Raw genomic sequence first — 16,577 nt, forward strand, 5'->3', positions numbered from 1 at the left:
ATTCAAAATTCCGGATATATTACACTTCAAGTCTCTGGAGCACTAAAATTAACTTTAATATGAAATGTTATTGTTTTTTAATCATTATTATGCTAACTAGGTTCTCATGCACCACCCATGGATTATAATTCTACCCGGAAGCCTGGTAGTGTAGGAATTTCCGGTTACGTCAGGGCGTCAGGACTCCATTAGAGCTGCAGCTGTTTTGAGAGAAACAACAACAAAACGGGCTAACTGATAGAGCTTCCACAGTGACAGTACGCTCTAAGCCTGACAACGAGGCCTCAGATCTGGAAGCTTAACCTTCATTTCCCACCCGGAGCTTCGCCGGCTTCTAACCACGGCCGCTCTCGGTGAGGAAACTCTGGCCTCCGCTTCCTCCTCCTCCGACTCGGACACCGGCGGAGCGTCGCCGCCCCCGCGGAAGAAGCACCGAGCCTCGGCGGTGGAGGGAGCAGGAGAGCCCGGGGCTTCAGCAGTTTTGACAGGCCTTTCCGGAGTTGTCCTAGGACGCGGTGCATACTCTCAAGCCACCTCTGCCATCCACTTTAACCGAAGTGTTGTCAACAACCTCAGCAGCAGTATGCAGGCAAACGGGGCTGGACAAGGACAAGAATCCTCGGAGCTCTCTTGCTTAAACAGCGCACAAAACGGGGAGTCCTCCTCGGTCGGAGGAACTCACTCAAATGGCCTTCTCTCCAGCACAGATAACGGTAATAACGTCGGTACCAGTAATGGATCTTCAGTAGGGCCTTGCACGGGGACTTCGGCTGCTTCTACGGCCTCGAGTTCGGAGGTCGGCTCGTTGAAAAAGAAGAAACGACTAACGCAGGCGGAGGAAGATGTCATACGATTAATAGGGCAACATCTCCACGGACTAGGACTGAAGTAAGTTTATTCAGTGTGTCAGTCGAGGAAAAACTCGCGAAGGCAGTAAACCTTAGCATCGAACATAAGAAGTGCAATCTGTATAACTTGGATTTTATGTGAAACTGCGAAATAGCAGCTGGTAAAGGCGATATTAGTGCGCTTGACAGACACAAACATGGGGGGATGGGGTTGGTAGTTAGCCTGTGAGCTCGGCAGTTGGTAGAAAGAAGGGGTCCATCTTGCACAATAACAGCTAGCATCGGTAGCCTGCGCTAAGGTGTTGTGTCTTGATATTAAACGTTCACGGAAAGATAAAACATAGTTCAACATAGAGCTGTTTCACGAGTTCACCATAACTCGTAGGAGCCTTTTAATGCCAGTTACGTCACGATCTATTAATAAATGTTATAGATTTCGCAGTGAATAAAAGGCATTACATCATCTAACATTAGTAACGTTTGTTCACACAAAACAAGGATCGCAGATTTGTTGTGGTTTTTCAGCTATATAAAATGGATACGGTTCAGTTTTCCTAATTAGGTACTTAAGCAGAATGATCGAGTTCACGGCGTGAGTTTTACGTTTGAGAGGTTATTGCGCAAAAAGCAATTGCGGAGAAAAATGTTAGGTTAGTGCACGGGGTTTTCAACGTCGGCTTTTTACTCTGGTGGCTTTCTTCTTTTTGTAGCTCGTCTGCAAATGCAGCACGTTTTTTTTCATTTGGGGTTTCTTTTTAGAGAGGTACATGGAGAAGTCTTGTAATGCTGAAAGACACTGTAATAACGGGTATGGGTTATGAAATATGACCTGGTTATTTTAGTATTCCTAGTGCACTCTTTGCATTTCTTGATGGGTCCTTGGAACTATTTATTTCATCAAATCAGGCACCATTTTACACAGCTATCTCACGAATGTTAGAACTTCTCTCCTGCCTTCATTTTTTCCGTCTTTGTTGCTGTGTCCGAGCAATGTGTCATCAGCCAGTCACAAACAGTGACGTGCATGTATTGGAGCGTGTATTTATTTAAGTCAGCAGTCAATACTGTGGGCGACATTTGTTCCCGAACTGAGCAGAATCGGATGGCTTCATGGCGGCTGAGGAATGCGCTTTCTGCCAGCTGTTTCACATGGAAACGTTGGTTTGAATCTAATTATAGAAATGAGGGTTTGTTGTTTTTTTGTTTTGTTTTTTTTCCCAAGAAACGTGTGTATGGTGATCTTCAAACTGCCAGTGGTCTGCACTGTTGGGTCGTTTGATTTCTAGTGTTCAGCTGAGAAAGTATAGCATTATAGGCATTATAAAAGACATTACTGTGTTTACTATGAGGGTTTTTTTTTCTTTTCTTTTTTTTGGGGGGGGGTTGAAATTGCCTGGTATGAAACAGAGCCCCTACATTTCAGCCAGGGAAATACAATCGAAATCGGGCTCAACACAGAGCTGCTGCGCCACTCCATTGATACCTGAGAATGATGTCATCATGCTGAAGGTGTCAGCCACCCCCCCATACCCATTTCACTTGCATTATCTTGCACACACATCTCTGCAGGAGCTTTTATGGGAGTGGAGTGTGTTTAGCAGAGGGATGGTGTTTGCACAGATGGTTATGGTTCACTGTTGACAGAGCCGAAGGGGGTGATGTCAACCGCAGTGGAAGCTTGATTCATGTTGGTGTCCACAAATAATGCTGGGGTGACACAACTGCCCCACAACCGGCTTCTCCCAGCTATTGTTAGCCATTAAATTATATTCTCCCTACTGTCGGCCACAAACATTAATATCGTCTTGTCACCCAGTACACTATTTGCCATCACCATAAAGTATTGGCATAATGACATAAATGACTAGTGAGGAAAAAGGTCTATAACCTACCTAAAAAATGTCACTTAACATAATGATGGGCTAACGTGTCAGCTGACTGAGCTCACATTTTCAGGTATGACTGTTAATAGCTGGAAAACCACATTTGCCCTTGATTTTTTTTTTTCCTTTTCACATGTCTCATCATTATATATCTGGATAACTTCCTCTCCTCCACTCTCCTCCTGTGTCTCTGCAGTCAGACGGTGGACCTGCTGATGCAGGAATCAGGCTGCAGACTGGAACACTCCTCAGCTACCAAGTTCCGCAACCATGTCATGGAAGGAGAGTGGGACAAGGTTAGTATTTGTTTACAGTGACTACATAATAGGAAATATTCTGGGCAACATGGAATATGTGACAGTGAAATTTCACTTCAAAACGCAGAGCTAGAATACATACAGTATCTTTTCAGATCAATCTTGTCTCATATTAATTATCAACCAAAGCTAAGTTTATGAAAGCAGCAGGTGGTAACATAGGTGAGTTCAAACAGCAGTCTGTACGGGGCACAGTTATGCAAACCCAGCAGCATGAACTTGTTTAATTTTTAATGTTGAAGCCCGCAGGACAACCCTCTGTGGCGGAGTAGAATTAACAGAAATTTAAAGGTGAAGTAAAATGCTTATTAAGGCGTCTTTATGTAATTGGCTTTTAAATTGCCAGTTTATTTTATTAGCGCTTGATCCAGCACTTTACAGCAGACCCATAAAAGTGTTAATGCCGGTAGAAATGAATCTCCTGGTGTAACGAACCTACATTGGTTTAGAGCACCTGTGGTCAAAATTAGACTAATACACAAGCAATTTGTTTTGATTCCATAAAGTTATCTACAAAACGGTAAAAGTAGCTGGTACTTTGAGATTTGTCCTTTACATTTTGATCACTGCACAGTTGCATTGTCAAAGCCTTATAGATTAGGTGACCATAAAATCTGTATCACTGTTTATATAATTAGTTTTTGGGGTTTTTTTTCTTGTGCATGCATGGAAAGTGCTGAGCTAACGATTTCTCCCTCTTTCTCTCCCCTCTGTCACCCTCCTTTTGTTTCGGTGCAGGCTGAGAATGATCTCAACGAACTGAGAGCATTGATGCATTCTCCCAATGCTATTGTGGTAAGCTCCCTTTGCCCAAACCTGAACTGGACTGAATGACAGTCAGTCAGTTAGCAGGCACAGCTGGACTTTCCAGAATGACACAGTTATAGAGCAGATTCCTGTTGTGGACAGCGCCACAAGAAGGAGCGAATCCACATTTAGATTTAGAGTAGTGTACTGGATGCTGTTTTTAAGCAGAGTGTGACTCCACATTGCAATGCTGTTGGGTTTTTTTTTTTTTTTTTACATAGTGTCTTTACATTGATTAGAACTAATAATCCACCAGTGTGTGAATGTGAGAGTGAATGAATAGTGGAATTGTACAGCGCTTTGAGGGCCCCGAAAAGCGCTATATAAATGTAATCCATTATTATTATTATTATTATTATTATTATTATTATTATTATTATTAATAGATTTAAAAGCTATGTTTTGGTTTGATTCTTGCTACTACAGCTTTGTTTTTGCCAAGTCAGTCAATACTGGGAGCAGATATGAGAGATCAAGAATTTCCATTACAGAACATGGTTTAAAAGAATTAAATATGTATACATTTAACAGCACATTGAGCACATATCCATGTCAGCTACAGTATTTAACAGAAAAGACTGCAGTTGTGTATTTCTGCAGTACACAGTACATCTATCAGGGCCTTTAATATTGAATACCACTGATCCACAAACATTTATTCCTGTGAAGATTAGTATGAGAGTAAATACTTTACAGTATCAGTTTGGTAATGAGACTCAGCTCAGACTAATTATCCCTAGCTAGCATGCTAATTAGCAACAAGATGAGCTCCAAAAATACTTCAGAGTCAAGTGCCTGCTGCTCTGTGTCATAAGGTTTCTAACAGCCATTCCCTGCTGAGTTATTGTGAAAATGGATGTAGCTTTTTAATGTTTTTTTCTTCTTTTCTTTTTTTCTTTCATAACGCCATTTTAGTTCTTGAGTTGAGATTAGCATTGTCATAGTCAACATGACATTCACAACAGTTCTGGAGCACAGTTTGCTCGTGTCACGGGCCTAAGGGGGAGAACTCTGAGATGTGTGTTTCTGCCCTCTTTATTTACAGAGTTATGTGGGTGGATTTTGTGTAGTCGATATGAGTGTGCTTGCTGTACTTGCATACCTGAGATAGGATGGAGGCGCTTAACACCGCAAATGACATCGCTAAACTGCAGCAATGTGTAAACACTATAAAAGAAATGGTGATGTTAATATTACCATATGTGCTCTGCATATTTGTAAATATATTCTAATAATGACAAATTGATTTTTTTAAATTATATTCTACCACTAATTTGAGTTTTATTGTATCAGTGTCATATATCCTAAATGGGAATGTTTAGTTTTTTTTGCTTCCTTAAAATGTGGTACTTTAACCTTTTTTATGATAAAGTTATGCAAACTAGCTGTCTTGATATATATGGTTAAAATCACTCCCTGTCAGTGTCAAAGCAGTAGTTTAAGCTTATTTGTCATTCTTTTATTTTCTCCTTACAAACAGAATGCCAGTACACTCTGATAAATGGTTTTCATTGTTGTGGTACAAAAAAGAAACATGTTTCAGCTTGAAGGCATTATCCACGTAATTCAAAACAACAATAAATGATAACCAGGTGAGCTTTAAACGTCACTCGGTAAAAAGAATGCATAATTGCTTGATAGGGTGAAGCACACAAAAGGCCTTTCTTATTCCTCAGCTAGAAATCCAGTATGATGTATGTTGCCAAGTATTTCAAGGTGTATGAGTATTGCTTCCTCTTTGAAGGTGTAGTCACGCAGATGTATTTCTGTTATGGAGGGAAGCATATAAGTGTTAAATGTTACAATCTGAGCCCAAAAGGTTTGAACAGAGATCTGCTGTTGAGCCGTTTATTTTATTTTATTTATTAGTATTCCATATTTTCACTGTGCAGATGCATATATCGGTGCCACTTATTTTTGACTTTGATTGTAAAATGTTATAAAGAGCTAATAAGAATTTATGCTATTGTTGGACAAGGTCAGGAAACGTCTTATTTTTGTTGGTGTATTTTCTGATATTTTCAGTATATGTTAATATCTAAATGAGTTTTTTTTTTTTTTTTTTTTTTTTTTTTTTCTCATCTGTATATTATGATAAGAATGTTACTATGGGATGGGGACATCTGCTCTTGGGTGATAATGTGGCTTTAGCTACATGAGATTCCTAAAAAGTACTTTGCAACACAGAACACATATTATTGTAGTTTGGAACACCTCTGTGCGAGTCTTTATTCATTTATTATTATAGATAGTTTCATATTTTTAATCTAACTTATTTTCAGTTATAAAAACTGGATGGGGTTTCTGGCTCTGGCAGTCATGTTTTCTTCCTGAGAAATCTTTGCTTGCTGGGTAATGCATTTATTGATTCATCCTATCATGCAATTATATATTCTCTTTAATGTTTGATGTTTGAACCTTTTCCCAAAATTAGAACGAAGGCTTTGTTAGCTGGCACCAGCCTTGTTTGTTTTGATATTTGCAGCTATGGGAGACTTGGTGCATTGACCGTTTGGAATTGAGTACTGTTGCTGCTGTTCTTTACTATTTATTTCTTCCTCCTGTATGTTTTTGGTGTTTATAGATTACCTTCTCTATACCTGTGCTTCTCTTCTTTCTACTCAGCGTATGAAGTTCCTGCTGCTGCAGCAGAAGTACCTTGAGTACCTGGAGGACGGAAAAGTCTTGGAGGCTTTGCAGGTCCTCCGGGGAGAGCTGACGCCGCTCAAGTACAACACAGATCGCATCCACGTACTCAGCGGGTACTGTTTAATGTTACCTCTGGCTTATAGCCATCATCAGGATGTTCACCCTGTCTGCACAAATACACACCTACTAACCACCCATATAGCTATTGGAGAGTCCTGTAGATGATAATGGTACGCCTGTTTGGTGATTTACTTGTACCAAAATCTGCACCTGTATAAATATTGTTTGCTAATAATTAAGGGAATATTAAATTGTCTTACATTATGATAATTAATGAAGCTTAAGCTGTTGAATTCACTGTAAAACGTCTATATGGTAAATGATTTTAGTAGTAATTTTCACAGTGCAGTTCTTGTCACGCTTACTGTTTTATCTCCAGTAATAAAACAATCATGGATCTTTTTGCTTTATCTGCAAATGTTAGTCAGCTCTTTTTTTTAAAAAAATATCAAATACCTGAATGTAACAAGTTCATCTTAGACCCTTCAGGATGCTTTATTTACCACATCAGAAAGTTTGCTAAATTTAGTCTAAGTTAAAATCTGTATTTAGTTGTCAGTGGTTGTAGTTTACGGCCATTCTTATCACTATTTTAAGCTCCTGTTTACTTCCTGGTGATAAGATGTCTTTTTAAAATTGTAATAATCCTTCATGGATGTTATGATGTCCTCTCAGTGTGTTTTTTGCTTAAACTGCGTTCTTGTATGTTGTTTCAGGTACCTAATGTGTAGCCATGCTGAGGATCTTAGGGCCAAGGCAGAGTGGGAGGGCAAGGGCACGGCTTCACGCTGCAGGCTGCTGGATAAACTACAAAGTGAGGAGGCATTTCCATAACTGACCCTGTACAGCTAACAGATGTTGTCTTGTTTGTGTGTGTGTGTGCGCGTGCATATTCCATGTACAGCTGTGAATCTCTATGATCTGTTTTTTCCTCTCTATTTGTAGCATACCTGCCTCCTTCTGTGATGCTGCCCCCTCGTCGACTGCACACCCTGCTCCGGCAAGCAGTGGAGCTGCAGAGGGACCGCTGCCTTTATCATAACACCAAGCTGGACAATAACCTGGACTCGGTCTCTCTCCTCCTTGATCACGTCTGCAGCAGGTTGGTACTGCAAAGCTAGCATGTTGCACTGTCTCCGAGACGCCAGACTTTGCTAAATTACAAAACTGTAATATTTTACTCTTGTTGTTATAAAACCAAAATGTTGGAGCTCCTTGTGATTCTAAATGTTGTTTTTGGAGTGGAAGTCAGCTGATTTTTCTCTTTAATGACATACTCCACTACTATGTCTCCACTACTTCTTTTCTTTTGTACCTTGATGCTTCTCTCTCCTATTTATTTGCTGTGTATTGTAATGTCCCAAACACCTGTAGCTCATCAGGGAATGGACATGCAGCCTCTGGGGGTGTCCTCTGGTGTCCGGAACGTTGACACTGGCAAAGGATCCTTTAAGTCTTTTGTAGTGTGAGATAGGGTGAAGTTGATAGGTTGAGGGAGTGGGGTGTTTAGTGTGCACCAATGTTTAAGTAGATGGTACATGTCAAAGCAATATCCAGGATAAATCCAGGATTTTCCAGCAGATAATCACTGTTGTTCACAACCGGTCAGTGGTTTTACTGCTGTGGCTCATCTAAAATCGATTGTTTTAACTGACACAATGAAGGGAAGATGAAATTCAAGTTCTTTAAGGCTCTGGTTGCTCTGTCTTTGTTCACACACCCTTGGAACAATGCACAAAAGTCACCAACAGTGCCTTTGGATTGGCAGACTGAGGATTGACCTCTTTATAAAGGGCGAGCAGTGGGTGTGTTACATCTTCAGAGGATCACAGTTCAGTGCAGTGGTGCTGGCGAGGAGAGTCTAAGCATTAGTTCAAACTCCGGTTTGGAAAGAAGAATATGGAAACTGGGCCAACTGTCGATCTCAGGGGATAGTACAGGGTGTGTTGGAGTTTTCCCCATAAATCTACATGCATATTATGGACCTGGGAAAATGCATATGACCAAATCCTTTAGGGGACTCGCTCCATTTAGTAGAAGAGTTCAAGAACTTTGCAGGCTTCTTCATGAGTGGGGCAAGGGTGGAATGGATAGAAAGATCAATCAGAAACTGTAGTGATCTGGGCACTGTGACTGCTTTGTGTGGTGAAGAGAGGGCTTAGCCCAAAGCTGATGACTTTCTGGTAGATCCTACCCTCACCAGTGGGCACCAGCTGTGGGTAGCAACTAAAGGATTAAGAATACAAGGAACAGAACCAAGATTCTTTCAAAAGGTGTCCTTACAAGTGTAAGGATTAGCGATACCAACTGTTAGCTACAAAGTGATGGGCAACAAGCCAAGTGTTTTTCTTTTAGGTGGGCTGTAGAGCTGGTGGGAGCTCTGCTTTGCATGAGGGGCTCAAAGTAGAGCTGCTGCCTCTGTGCAGTGAAAGGAGACAACCGAGGTGATTAAGGCTTAGGCGGCTGCCCCGGCCACCTGGACCTGGGTTAAATGGATGACTGAATTAAGATTTTAACTTTTTCATCTTGTGTGTGGGTCGGTGTGTGTGTGTTACAGGAAGCAGTTCCCATGTTACACTCAACAGATTCTGACTGAGCATTGTAATGAGGTGTGGTTCTGCAAATTCTCAAATGATGGCACCAAGCTAGCCACTGGCTCCAAAGACACTACTGTCATAATTTGGCAAGTGGACCCAGTAAGTTTTGGGGTTTTTTATTAGTATTTTAATTTCAGACTTTAAAATCTCTTGACAATTTGTTTTTTGGTTTTTTTTTGTTTTTAATTTCCACAAATAAGGGCCCAGTCCATATTGTGTCTCAGGGTTTTTCTTTGTCCTCTTACTATCTGTGTAGGAGACCCACCAGCTGAAGCTGCTGCGAACCCTGGAGGGTCATGCATACGGCGTCTCCTACTTAGCCTGGAGTCCCGATGACACCTACCTGATCGCCTGCGGACCGGATGACTGCTCCGAGCTCTGGCTCTGGAATGTTCAGGTAAGGTTGATGCACGGTGGCTTCACTTGTTAACTTTAATGCTATATTACCTCTTCAAACAGCAGAGAACATAATAGTACAGTTGTGTAGAAAAGCATACATGGGTGAATCTCAAAATCGTTCTTTTTCAAAATGAGGAAACGTGTGCTGGATAACCTGCCTTAGATACTCTGTAGTGTGCTGTGTGTACTCAGTGACCTCTCCGCTTCACGGATCCCCTTCTGTTTCCTTTCCTGTTACTCAACCCTCCCCCACTCTTGCTTAATATTTCTTCTCGCTGTCTCCCTTCCCCCATTTTCTCTCCTCTTGATTTGCACTCGGTCTGTCAATCCCCCCTCTTCACCAGACGGGGGAGCTGCGGACCAAAATGTCCCAGTCCCATGAAGATAGTCTGACCAGCGTGGCCTGGAACCCTGATGGCAAGCGCTTTGTCACTGGAGGACAAAGGGGACAGTTTTATCAGTGTGTAAGTTAATTTTTTTTTTTATTCTCTCTCTATGTTTAATGCACAGTTGTTTTTAGTTTGTGTGCTTTCGTCAAATTTTTCACCTTTTTTTTTTTTTTTTCTTGAAAAGAATTAATTAGTCATCTCAGCTATTTTGTTATATTTTTGTTGAATTTAACTTAAGTTTTAACTGCTGTAACAATTTTGCCACGTTTGGTGCTAAATAAAGCATATCTTATCTTGTTATCATTGCTTCTGTTAATCAGTGCTGAATTCCTGGCATGTTTTCATAATGGCGTGCTGGGGAAGAGAGAAAAGGAAAAGAGATTTGGTTGTGTTAGCAGCTGTTAAACGTCTATTGAAATGCTGGGATGACCTTAATCAGGTTTTCAAACAATCATAGGCTCTTTCAGTATTGTGATTTTCTATCCAACTTACTGAAAGAGCCCATAAAAATATGTTTTTCACAGTTGATCTATAGCTATCTGTGTGTGCTTTGTGACTAAGCAGGTCTTTCCCCTCCCAGGGTGGTTCCCTGTACCTTTTAATGAAGAGTTTTGACACCTTGATATATATGAATAAAGATGTGGTTTGACCATTGGAATAAGTTTGGGATTTTTCCCAAAGGTTTCCCCTCGTTAGCTGATCGTCCCCACTAACTTCTGTTTCACAATCGGTCATTTTGTCCTGGAAGCAGGCCTGAAATATGACAGAAACCACTTAAACCACTTCACAACAGAGAAACAAGTGCTTCCCCTCGTAAGCGTCCAATGGGAGTAAGAGTTTAGTATGATTGCCATACTATGCTGTTTCAGTGTTTCTCTTCTCTGATGTGTGTATTTCAGGACCTGGATGGCAACTTGTTAGACTCCTGGGAGGGTGTGAGAGTGCAGTGCCTGTGGTGCCTGAACGATGGCAGGATAGTGCTGGCCTCAGACACCCACCAGCGTATCCGGGGATACAACTTTGAGGACCTTACGGACAGAAACATGTATGTGTCAGCGCTCCTCACCCCTGCACTGTTGTATACCTACATGAAATATTGTTGACATGTGCCATTTTTTTCAAGGGGCTAATCCAGGTGTAATGAATCGCTAATCATGGTAGTTGCTGGAGTTGATCTCTTCTGATGCCGAGCAGTGCTCCTTTTATAGCTATGGTTTCACTTTAAAACGGATGAATACCACAACAAACTCTTCCCGAATTTTAGGAACTCTACAGCTGTCTGTAGTATTTGCTCTAAAATATCACGTTATACTTATCAGTTACATCACACATCACAGTGCCTGACAGGCTGTCTTGTTCACATGTCCTTTACAGAGTTCAGGAGGACCACCCTATCATGTCTTTTACTGTTTCAAAGAACGGAAGATTAGCTTTGTTAAATGTAGCAACTCAGGTAAGCTACTGATCAATTCAGGCTCTTTACAGCATCAGTCCTGCTAAAATGCATGGCTGCTTTGTTTTGCTAAACTGTGTAAAGTATTCTTCAGTAGTTACAGTCTGTTGGTCTACACCTTTTTGTAGGGAGTGCACCTGTGGGACCTTCAGGACCGGGTGCTGGTAAGGAAGTACCAAGGTGTTACCCAGGGCTTCTACACAATCCACTCCTGCTTTGGAGGACACAACGAAGACTTCATTGCCAGTGGCAGCGAAGGTACAGTCAGAGTGCTGTGGGAATAAATGGCCACGTTTTCACTATGTTTGTATGAGTCTTCTTTCAGTGTAATGTTTTCTGGTCCAGTGTCCTTTCTGCGTGTAGCTCTGCATGACTTCTGATCACCATTATAGTAGTGACTAATTTGTGAAAAGTAACTTAAATGCCTTTATTAGGATGGTTAAAGCCCTTAGCAGCCAATTCCCAGCCAGCCCAGATCCTTTGCTGTATTTCATTCCTCTGCACCCTTTCACCATATTTCCTTGTGAAATATGGTGAAATGTTTCTTCCTTTCATTCGGTTTCTCTAAACTTTCTAAATTCCGATCGGTGTTGTCTTTTACATTAATTCCCCTACAATTCGAACCCTGTTTTCTTCCACCTGTTTTATTGCTTTCTTTATCTGTTGCCACAGACCACAAAGTATACATCTGGCATCGGCGTGGTGAACTTCCTATCGCTGAGCTCACAGGCCACACGCGCACCGTTAACTGTGTGAGCTGGAACCCGGCCATCCCAAGCCTCATGGCTTCTGCCTCCGATGACGGCACAGTACGCATCTGGGGCCCTGCACCCTTCCTCGAATCACAAGAGGCAGATGGGCTCAACGGTAGTTATAACTGTTGGTTATAACATGATTTTATTTTATTTTTGTTTTTGTTCATGTTGATTTATGCTAAAATTCTCCTCAAATCACCATTTTGATCTACTAAATGTTTATTTCCTTCTCAGAAAACTGCAGTCACATGGACAGTTGATGGTCACTAATAGAGCAGAAACCGTGTCTCTAACAACAAACAACATCCCACAGTAAAACACAATATTCATGGGCGAAGAAAACCCAGCATCCACATATTGCAAGAGAAGAATAACCAACAAAAAAGAGAAAACATACGGAAGAAAATTGTCTCCTGACTGGCCTAGAAAAAAATAGCGAGTGTGAAGACTGACCGAAAACTCGTCTTCATCCGAAATCCGATTCTGACCTAAAGGCCTGATAAATGAGTCGGCGCCCAGCGGGATACTCCCTGGAGAGCTGTAATGGCTGTTCTCCTCTTCCAAGCAAACCCTTCTTCCTCCATGTCCCTGCGTGGTCACCAGCCATGCCAGGTCCTCACAAGTTTCCCAGGAAACCCACCTCCACCTGGAGCTTGGAGCACATCAAGTCCCTGTGATGCCTCCAGACAGACACCGCAGATGAGCCGTCTGCTCACTGGACTACATCTGTGTGCCTGTCTGTCTCTCACGTTACCTGTATAATGTCTCCATGGACTTGGGGTGGGGTCTTGCTGGGGGAGGATGGTGCAAAGAGGGGGGATATAGCAACTATTCTGTATGTATGTTTTCCTCTCCCCCTCTTTCTTGCTATATTAACATTCAATCTTTTGGACAAAGGCTGAAAGTCCACAGTGGCAACATTGACCGACCAGCTGAAACACAGACAAAAAAAAAAAGGCTATGCTAAATGTTGGATTTTTTTATGATAGTCATAGGGTTTATTCTCATTTAAGAGGTGAATCTTAGCAAGTAGTGCCCTTGGAAAGCTTTAGTGTGAAGATTCCACTTTTTGTTTCTCAACATTAGGAAAAATAAAATCTTTTTATTCCTTAATTTAACTGCTAAAGGACAGTTGCTGTTCTGTTTCCAACTGACAGTACACCCCCCACCCCCACCCCCACACACACAGTCTGTCGAGCTAGCTACCGCACAACTCCATTACATCTGCCTAAGAGGAGGACAGAGGAACTCACAGTTCACATATCATCTGGGAGAAGGGAGGGGTGGGTCTTTCGTTGTTGATAAGGTGGCGTTTCCACTATCAAGACATACACTTTGACCTTTCTCAAGAGACATGCTTTCAGATGTGAAAAGTGCAACTTTTAATGCACATCAGTGACTGCTGTTCCTCCTCTGTGTGAGTGTGTGAGTGAGAGTGAATGAGCGATTATGCATGCACACATTAGTATGAGAGCTGACGTTACTGAGTGCAGATTTAATTGGCGTGTGCTTTGTGTGTGCGTGTGTGTGTGTGTGTGTGTGCGTGCATGCATGTGTGTTCAATTCGCACCAGCAGATAATCCCCCACCCCCACCCTCTCTCCAATTCTCCTAATCCCATGTTAAAATTGTAAAGAGGATTTTAAAACCAGTTCTGAGTTATCCAAAGCCCCATAGGGACCTCTATCTGTGGAACAAAGAATACTTGAGAGCCATTTTGTAAAAGAAAGTCATTTTGTTTGTTTTGTTTTTTTTAATCTGGGGCTTTAATTTTTACATTCAGATTTTTTTTTTCTCTTTTATTTTTCTCCCTACCACGTGGCATTTAAGCGACACTGAACCAGTGACATCTGCTTTTTGTGGGTTTGGGGAGGAAAAGGAAATTTCAAAAGAGCAATTCGAGCGAGACATGTTTCTAAAAAGCTGTAAAGTGTTGTTATTAGCAAAGAGTAATTTCTTATGAGAAGTTAATGATTGTAATTAATGGACGTGTAGTAGGACAGCCCCAGAGAGGAGAGGCACCAGTACCCAGATCCACGCTTCGAGCGCACAGTTAGGGAGTGTTGTTGCAATCCTGGGAACGCACACAAATTGCCTTCCTGTTTATACAGTTGCACACAAACCTTCACTATGTACGGCAGCACCCCCCCCCTCCCACAAACTGCACTTTGAGTAGTCTTTTCTGCTCTCTTGCACATACAGCAATGGCATAAATCCATGAAGTTCCCAGCCTAAAACGTAAAATGTTACATTGGTGAAGACGTAACCTACATAGGAGATTGCTTAAAGGAAGCAAGCCCTTACTATGCCTCTATGCATCTAAAAAGCAGTGGCTTGTCTTTGACTTTTTGAAAGCTCGCCCTCATTCTCAAAAGGCGTAGCAGCCTCTTCTCGAGGGTACCGCTGTCGAGCTTAGAGAGAATTCAGCATTAACCCCCGCACCCCACTTCACTCTCTAGCCAAGTTATTCAGTGGTCAGTGCACCATTCAAAGCTTTCTTCCTCCCTTTTCGAGGGTATGTAATGACTATTTGCTACAGACTGATATACAGTGAAATGTTTCAAAACAGTGCTTTTCTGTCTGTTTTTATTGGACTTTTTTGTTACTTTTTTTTTCTCCTTTTTTTTTTGTTGTTCATATATCATTTTTTGGTTGATCTCTTTCTCTGTATGATCATATTAAAGTATAACCAGACATTTGGAGTCCTTTTTGTTTTTGTTGTAATCTTTATAACCCTTTTTAACTCTTTTATGTTTTAAATATATTTTGTTCATCTGTATTCAGTTGCATATTTTCTACCACTATCACAAAAAATAAAATAATATGCACAGTAACACTCATGCACCTAGGAGTGAGAAGAGTCGTAGGAAGTGTGTTACCTACAATCAAATCAGGTTTGATCTATCCACCCCTCGCCTTTAAAGAGTTTCCTTCATGTGAAAATCTTGTTTTATCGCATGTCTGTGTACGCGACCGATCATCCCTCTCGGCGTGCCGTTGTAGATTGGCAGTGGCTACTTCTCTGACCCCACATCAAAGCCAAATTTACTTGAGGCACTTGTGTATGTGTTGATCTGATATTCACACATTGAAAACCTCTATCTTGACTCCTAGACCATAGAATGGACTCCTCTTCCACGCCCTGCATCATTTCAGAAGACTTGAGACAAACGGTACACACCAAGACCCCGAATAAGAGTTCCAGTAAAACCCATCGTTCACCTGCTGGTGGCAAATGCTATGTCTGTATGCAACCTGGTGTCTGCTCTGTTCTTTTGTCTTGGGTTTACCAAGGGACTTGTTTCTGATTTAACTGTCTTATTTCTCAGAGGTAGAGGTGGTGGGTGGGGGATACTAAGGGCTTACAGTAGCATCTCTAAGTTCCTTGGGTTTGGGCGGGAAGGGGAAATGTGTGGATTTACGTTCAATGTGTTATTTACAAAAGTGATTGTACTGTTTTGTATTGTTGTGTAGGGAAAGTGTTATGTATGCATATTTTCAATAAAGCATTCAGGGTTTTGAAAAAAAACAAAACAATAAGAATGGTCCATCGCCGTTTGGTGGGGCAGGAAACTTAGGAAACTGTGAGATGCTTAGAAATCCACTCTGCTACTCTCCCATCCTTAAACAGCTCGGCACAACTCTACCCCGAAGTCACCAATGTGGCAAAGCATTCGTGAAGGTCTCTGTTTCCAAGAGAGTTGGCACACTGTAAATAAAATACTAGAATAAATGGAACACAAGGAATGAAAATAATTTAAATTTCAAAATAAATGAATAATAGAAATGTGACTTCGAAATTATACATGTACTCATTCTGAATTTGAATCATGCTGAGACGGGGACACCTTCACTCTTTTAAAATTTGTTGTGTATAATGAAAAAAGAGCTTCTCCATACTTGCTTCATTTCAATTGCTAAATAGTTCTGTGTCAATGTGTGGTTTAACATAGTCCTGCTGAATTAATCAAGGTGCGCTGCTCCCATTACCTGTGCATATCATTAAGTATTTGTGGTGCCTTTGCCAAGGTCCCATCCTATGTGCATTGAAGCAGCCTCTCCTCTTTTTACACCTTCATACCGAGACTCCATGACATTACTGACCTCTAGTGTGACGAGTCGTAAGCAGATTTATTTCACTGTTATCAAATTCAAAGTGAGCATGCATTAAAAAAGGCAATACTTGTGTTTCTTCATTTTCTTTGTACTATCAGATCAATAATTTCAATTTTGTACCAATCAATTCAACCATTACTTTTTCTATGGCTATAGTTTACAAAGCATTCCAACTTTTTGGAAACAGGATTGTATTTTATTTGTCTTCAGTGATTTCTGAAAGGTCATGAAAGAATGTTTGGAGTCAGACCTTCTGGGAGGAGGCTACCTTTGATATCAACATGAGGAGACAATAGAATAATTAG

General features: G+C 41.3%; 1 protein-coding gene across 1 annotated transcript; it reads left to right on the forward strand.

The window, feature by feature from the left end:
• Nucleotides 1-274: 274 nt before the first annotated feature.
• LOC120724585 (WD repeat-containing protein 26) lies at nt 275-14,071 on the forward strand (the record flags this gene model as incomplete). The annotated part of the gene is made up of 14 exons (XM_040016843.1): nt 275-888; nt 2,928-3,027; nt 3,787-3,843; nt 6,481-6,617; nt 7,281-7,378; nt 7,510-7,666; nt 9,122-9,260; nt 9,418-9,558; nt 9,905-10,024; nt 10,849-10,994; nt 11,324-11,402; nt 11,531-11,660; nt 12,075-12,269; nt 12,392-14,071. Coding segments are annotated over 14 exons (2,139 nt in total), but the record flags the coding sequence as incomplete, so codon positions are not given.
• Nucleotides 14,072-16,577: the final 2,506 nt, after the last annotated feature.

The sequence above is a fragment of the Simochromis diagramma genome, unplaced genomic scaffold (assembly GCF_900408965.1).
Source record: "Simochromis diagramma unplaced genomic scaffold, fSimDia1.1 OVJJ01000802.1, whole genome shotgun sequence".
Taxonomy (NCBI): domain Eukaryota; kingdom Metazoa; phylum Chordata; class Actinopteri; order Cichliformes; family Cichlidae; genus Simochromis; species Simochromis diagramma.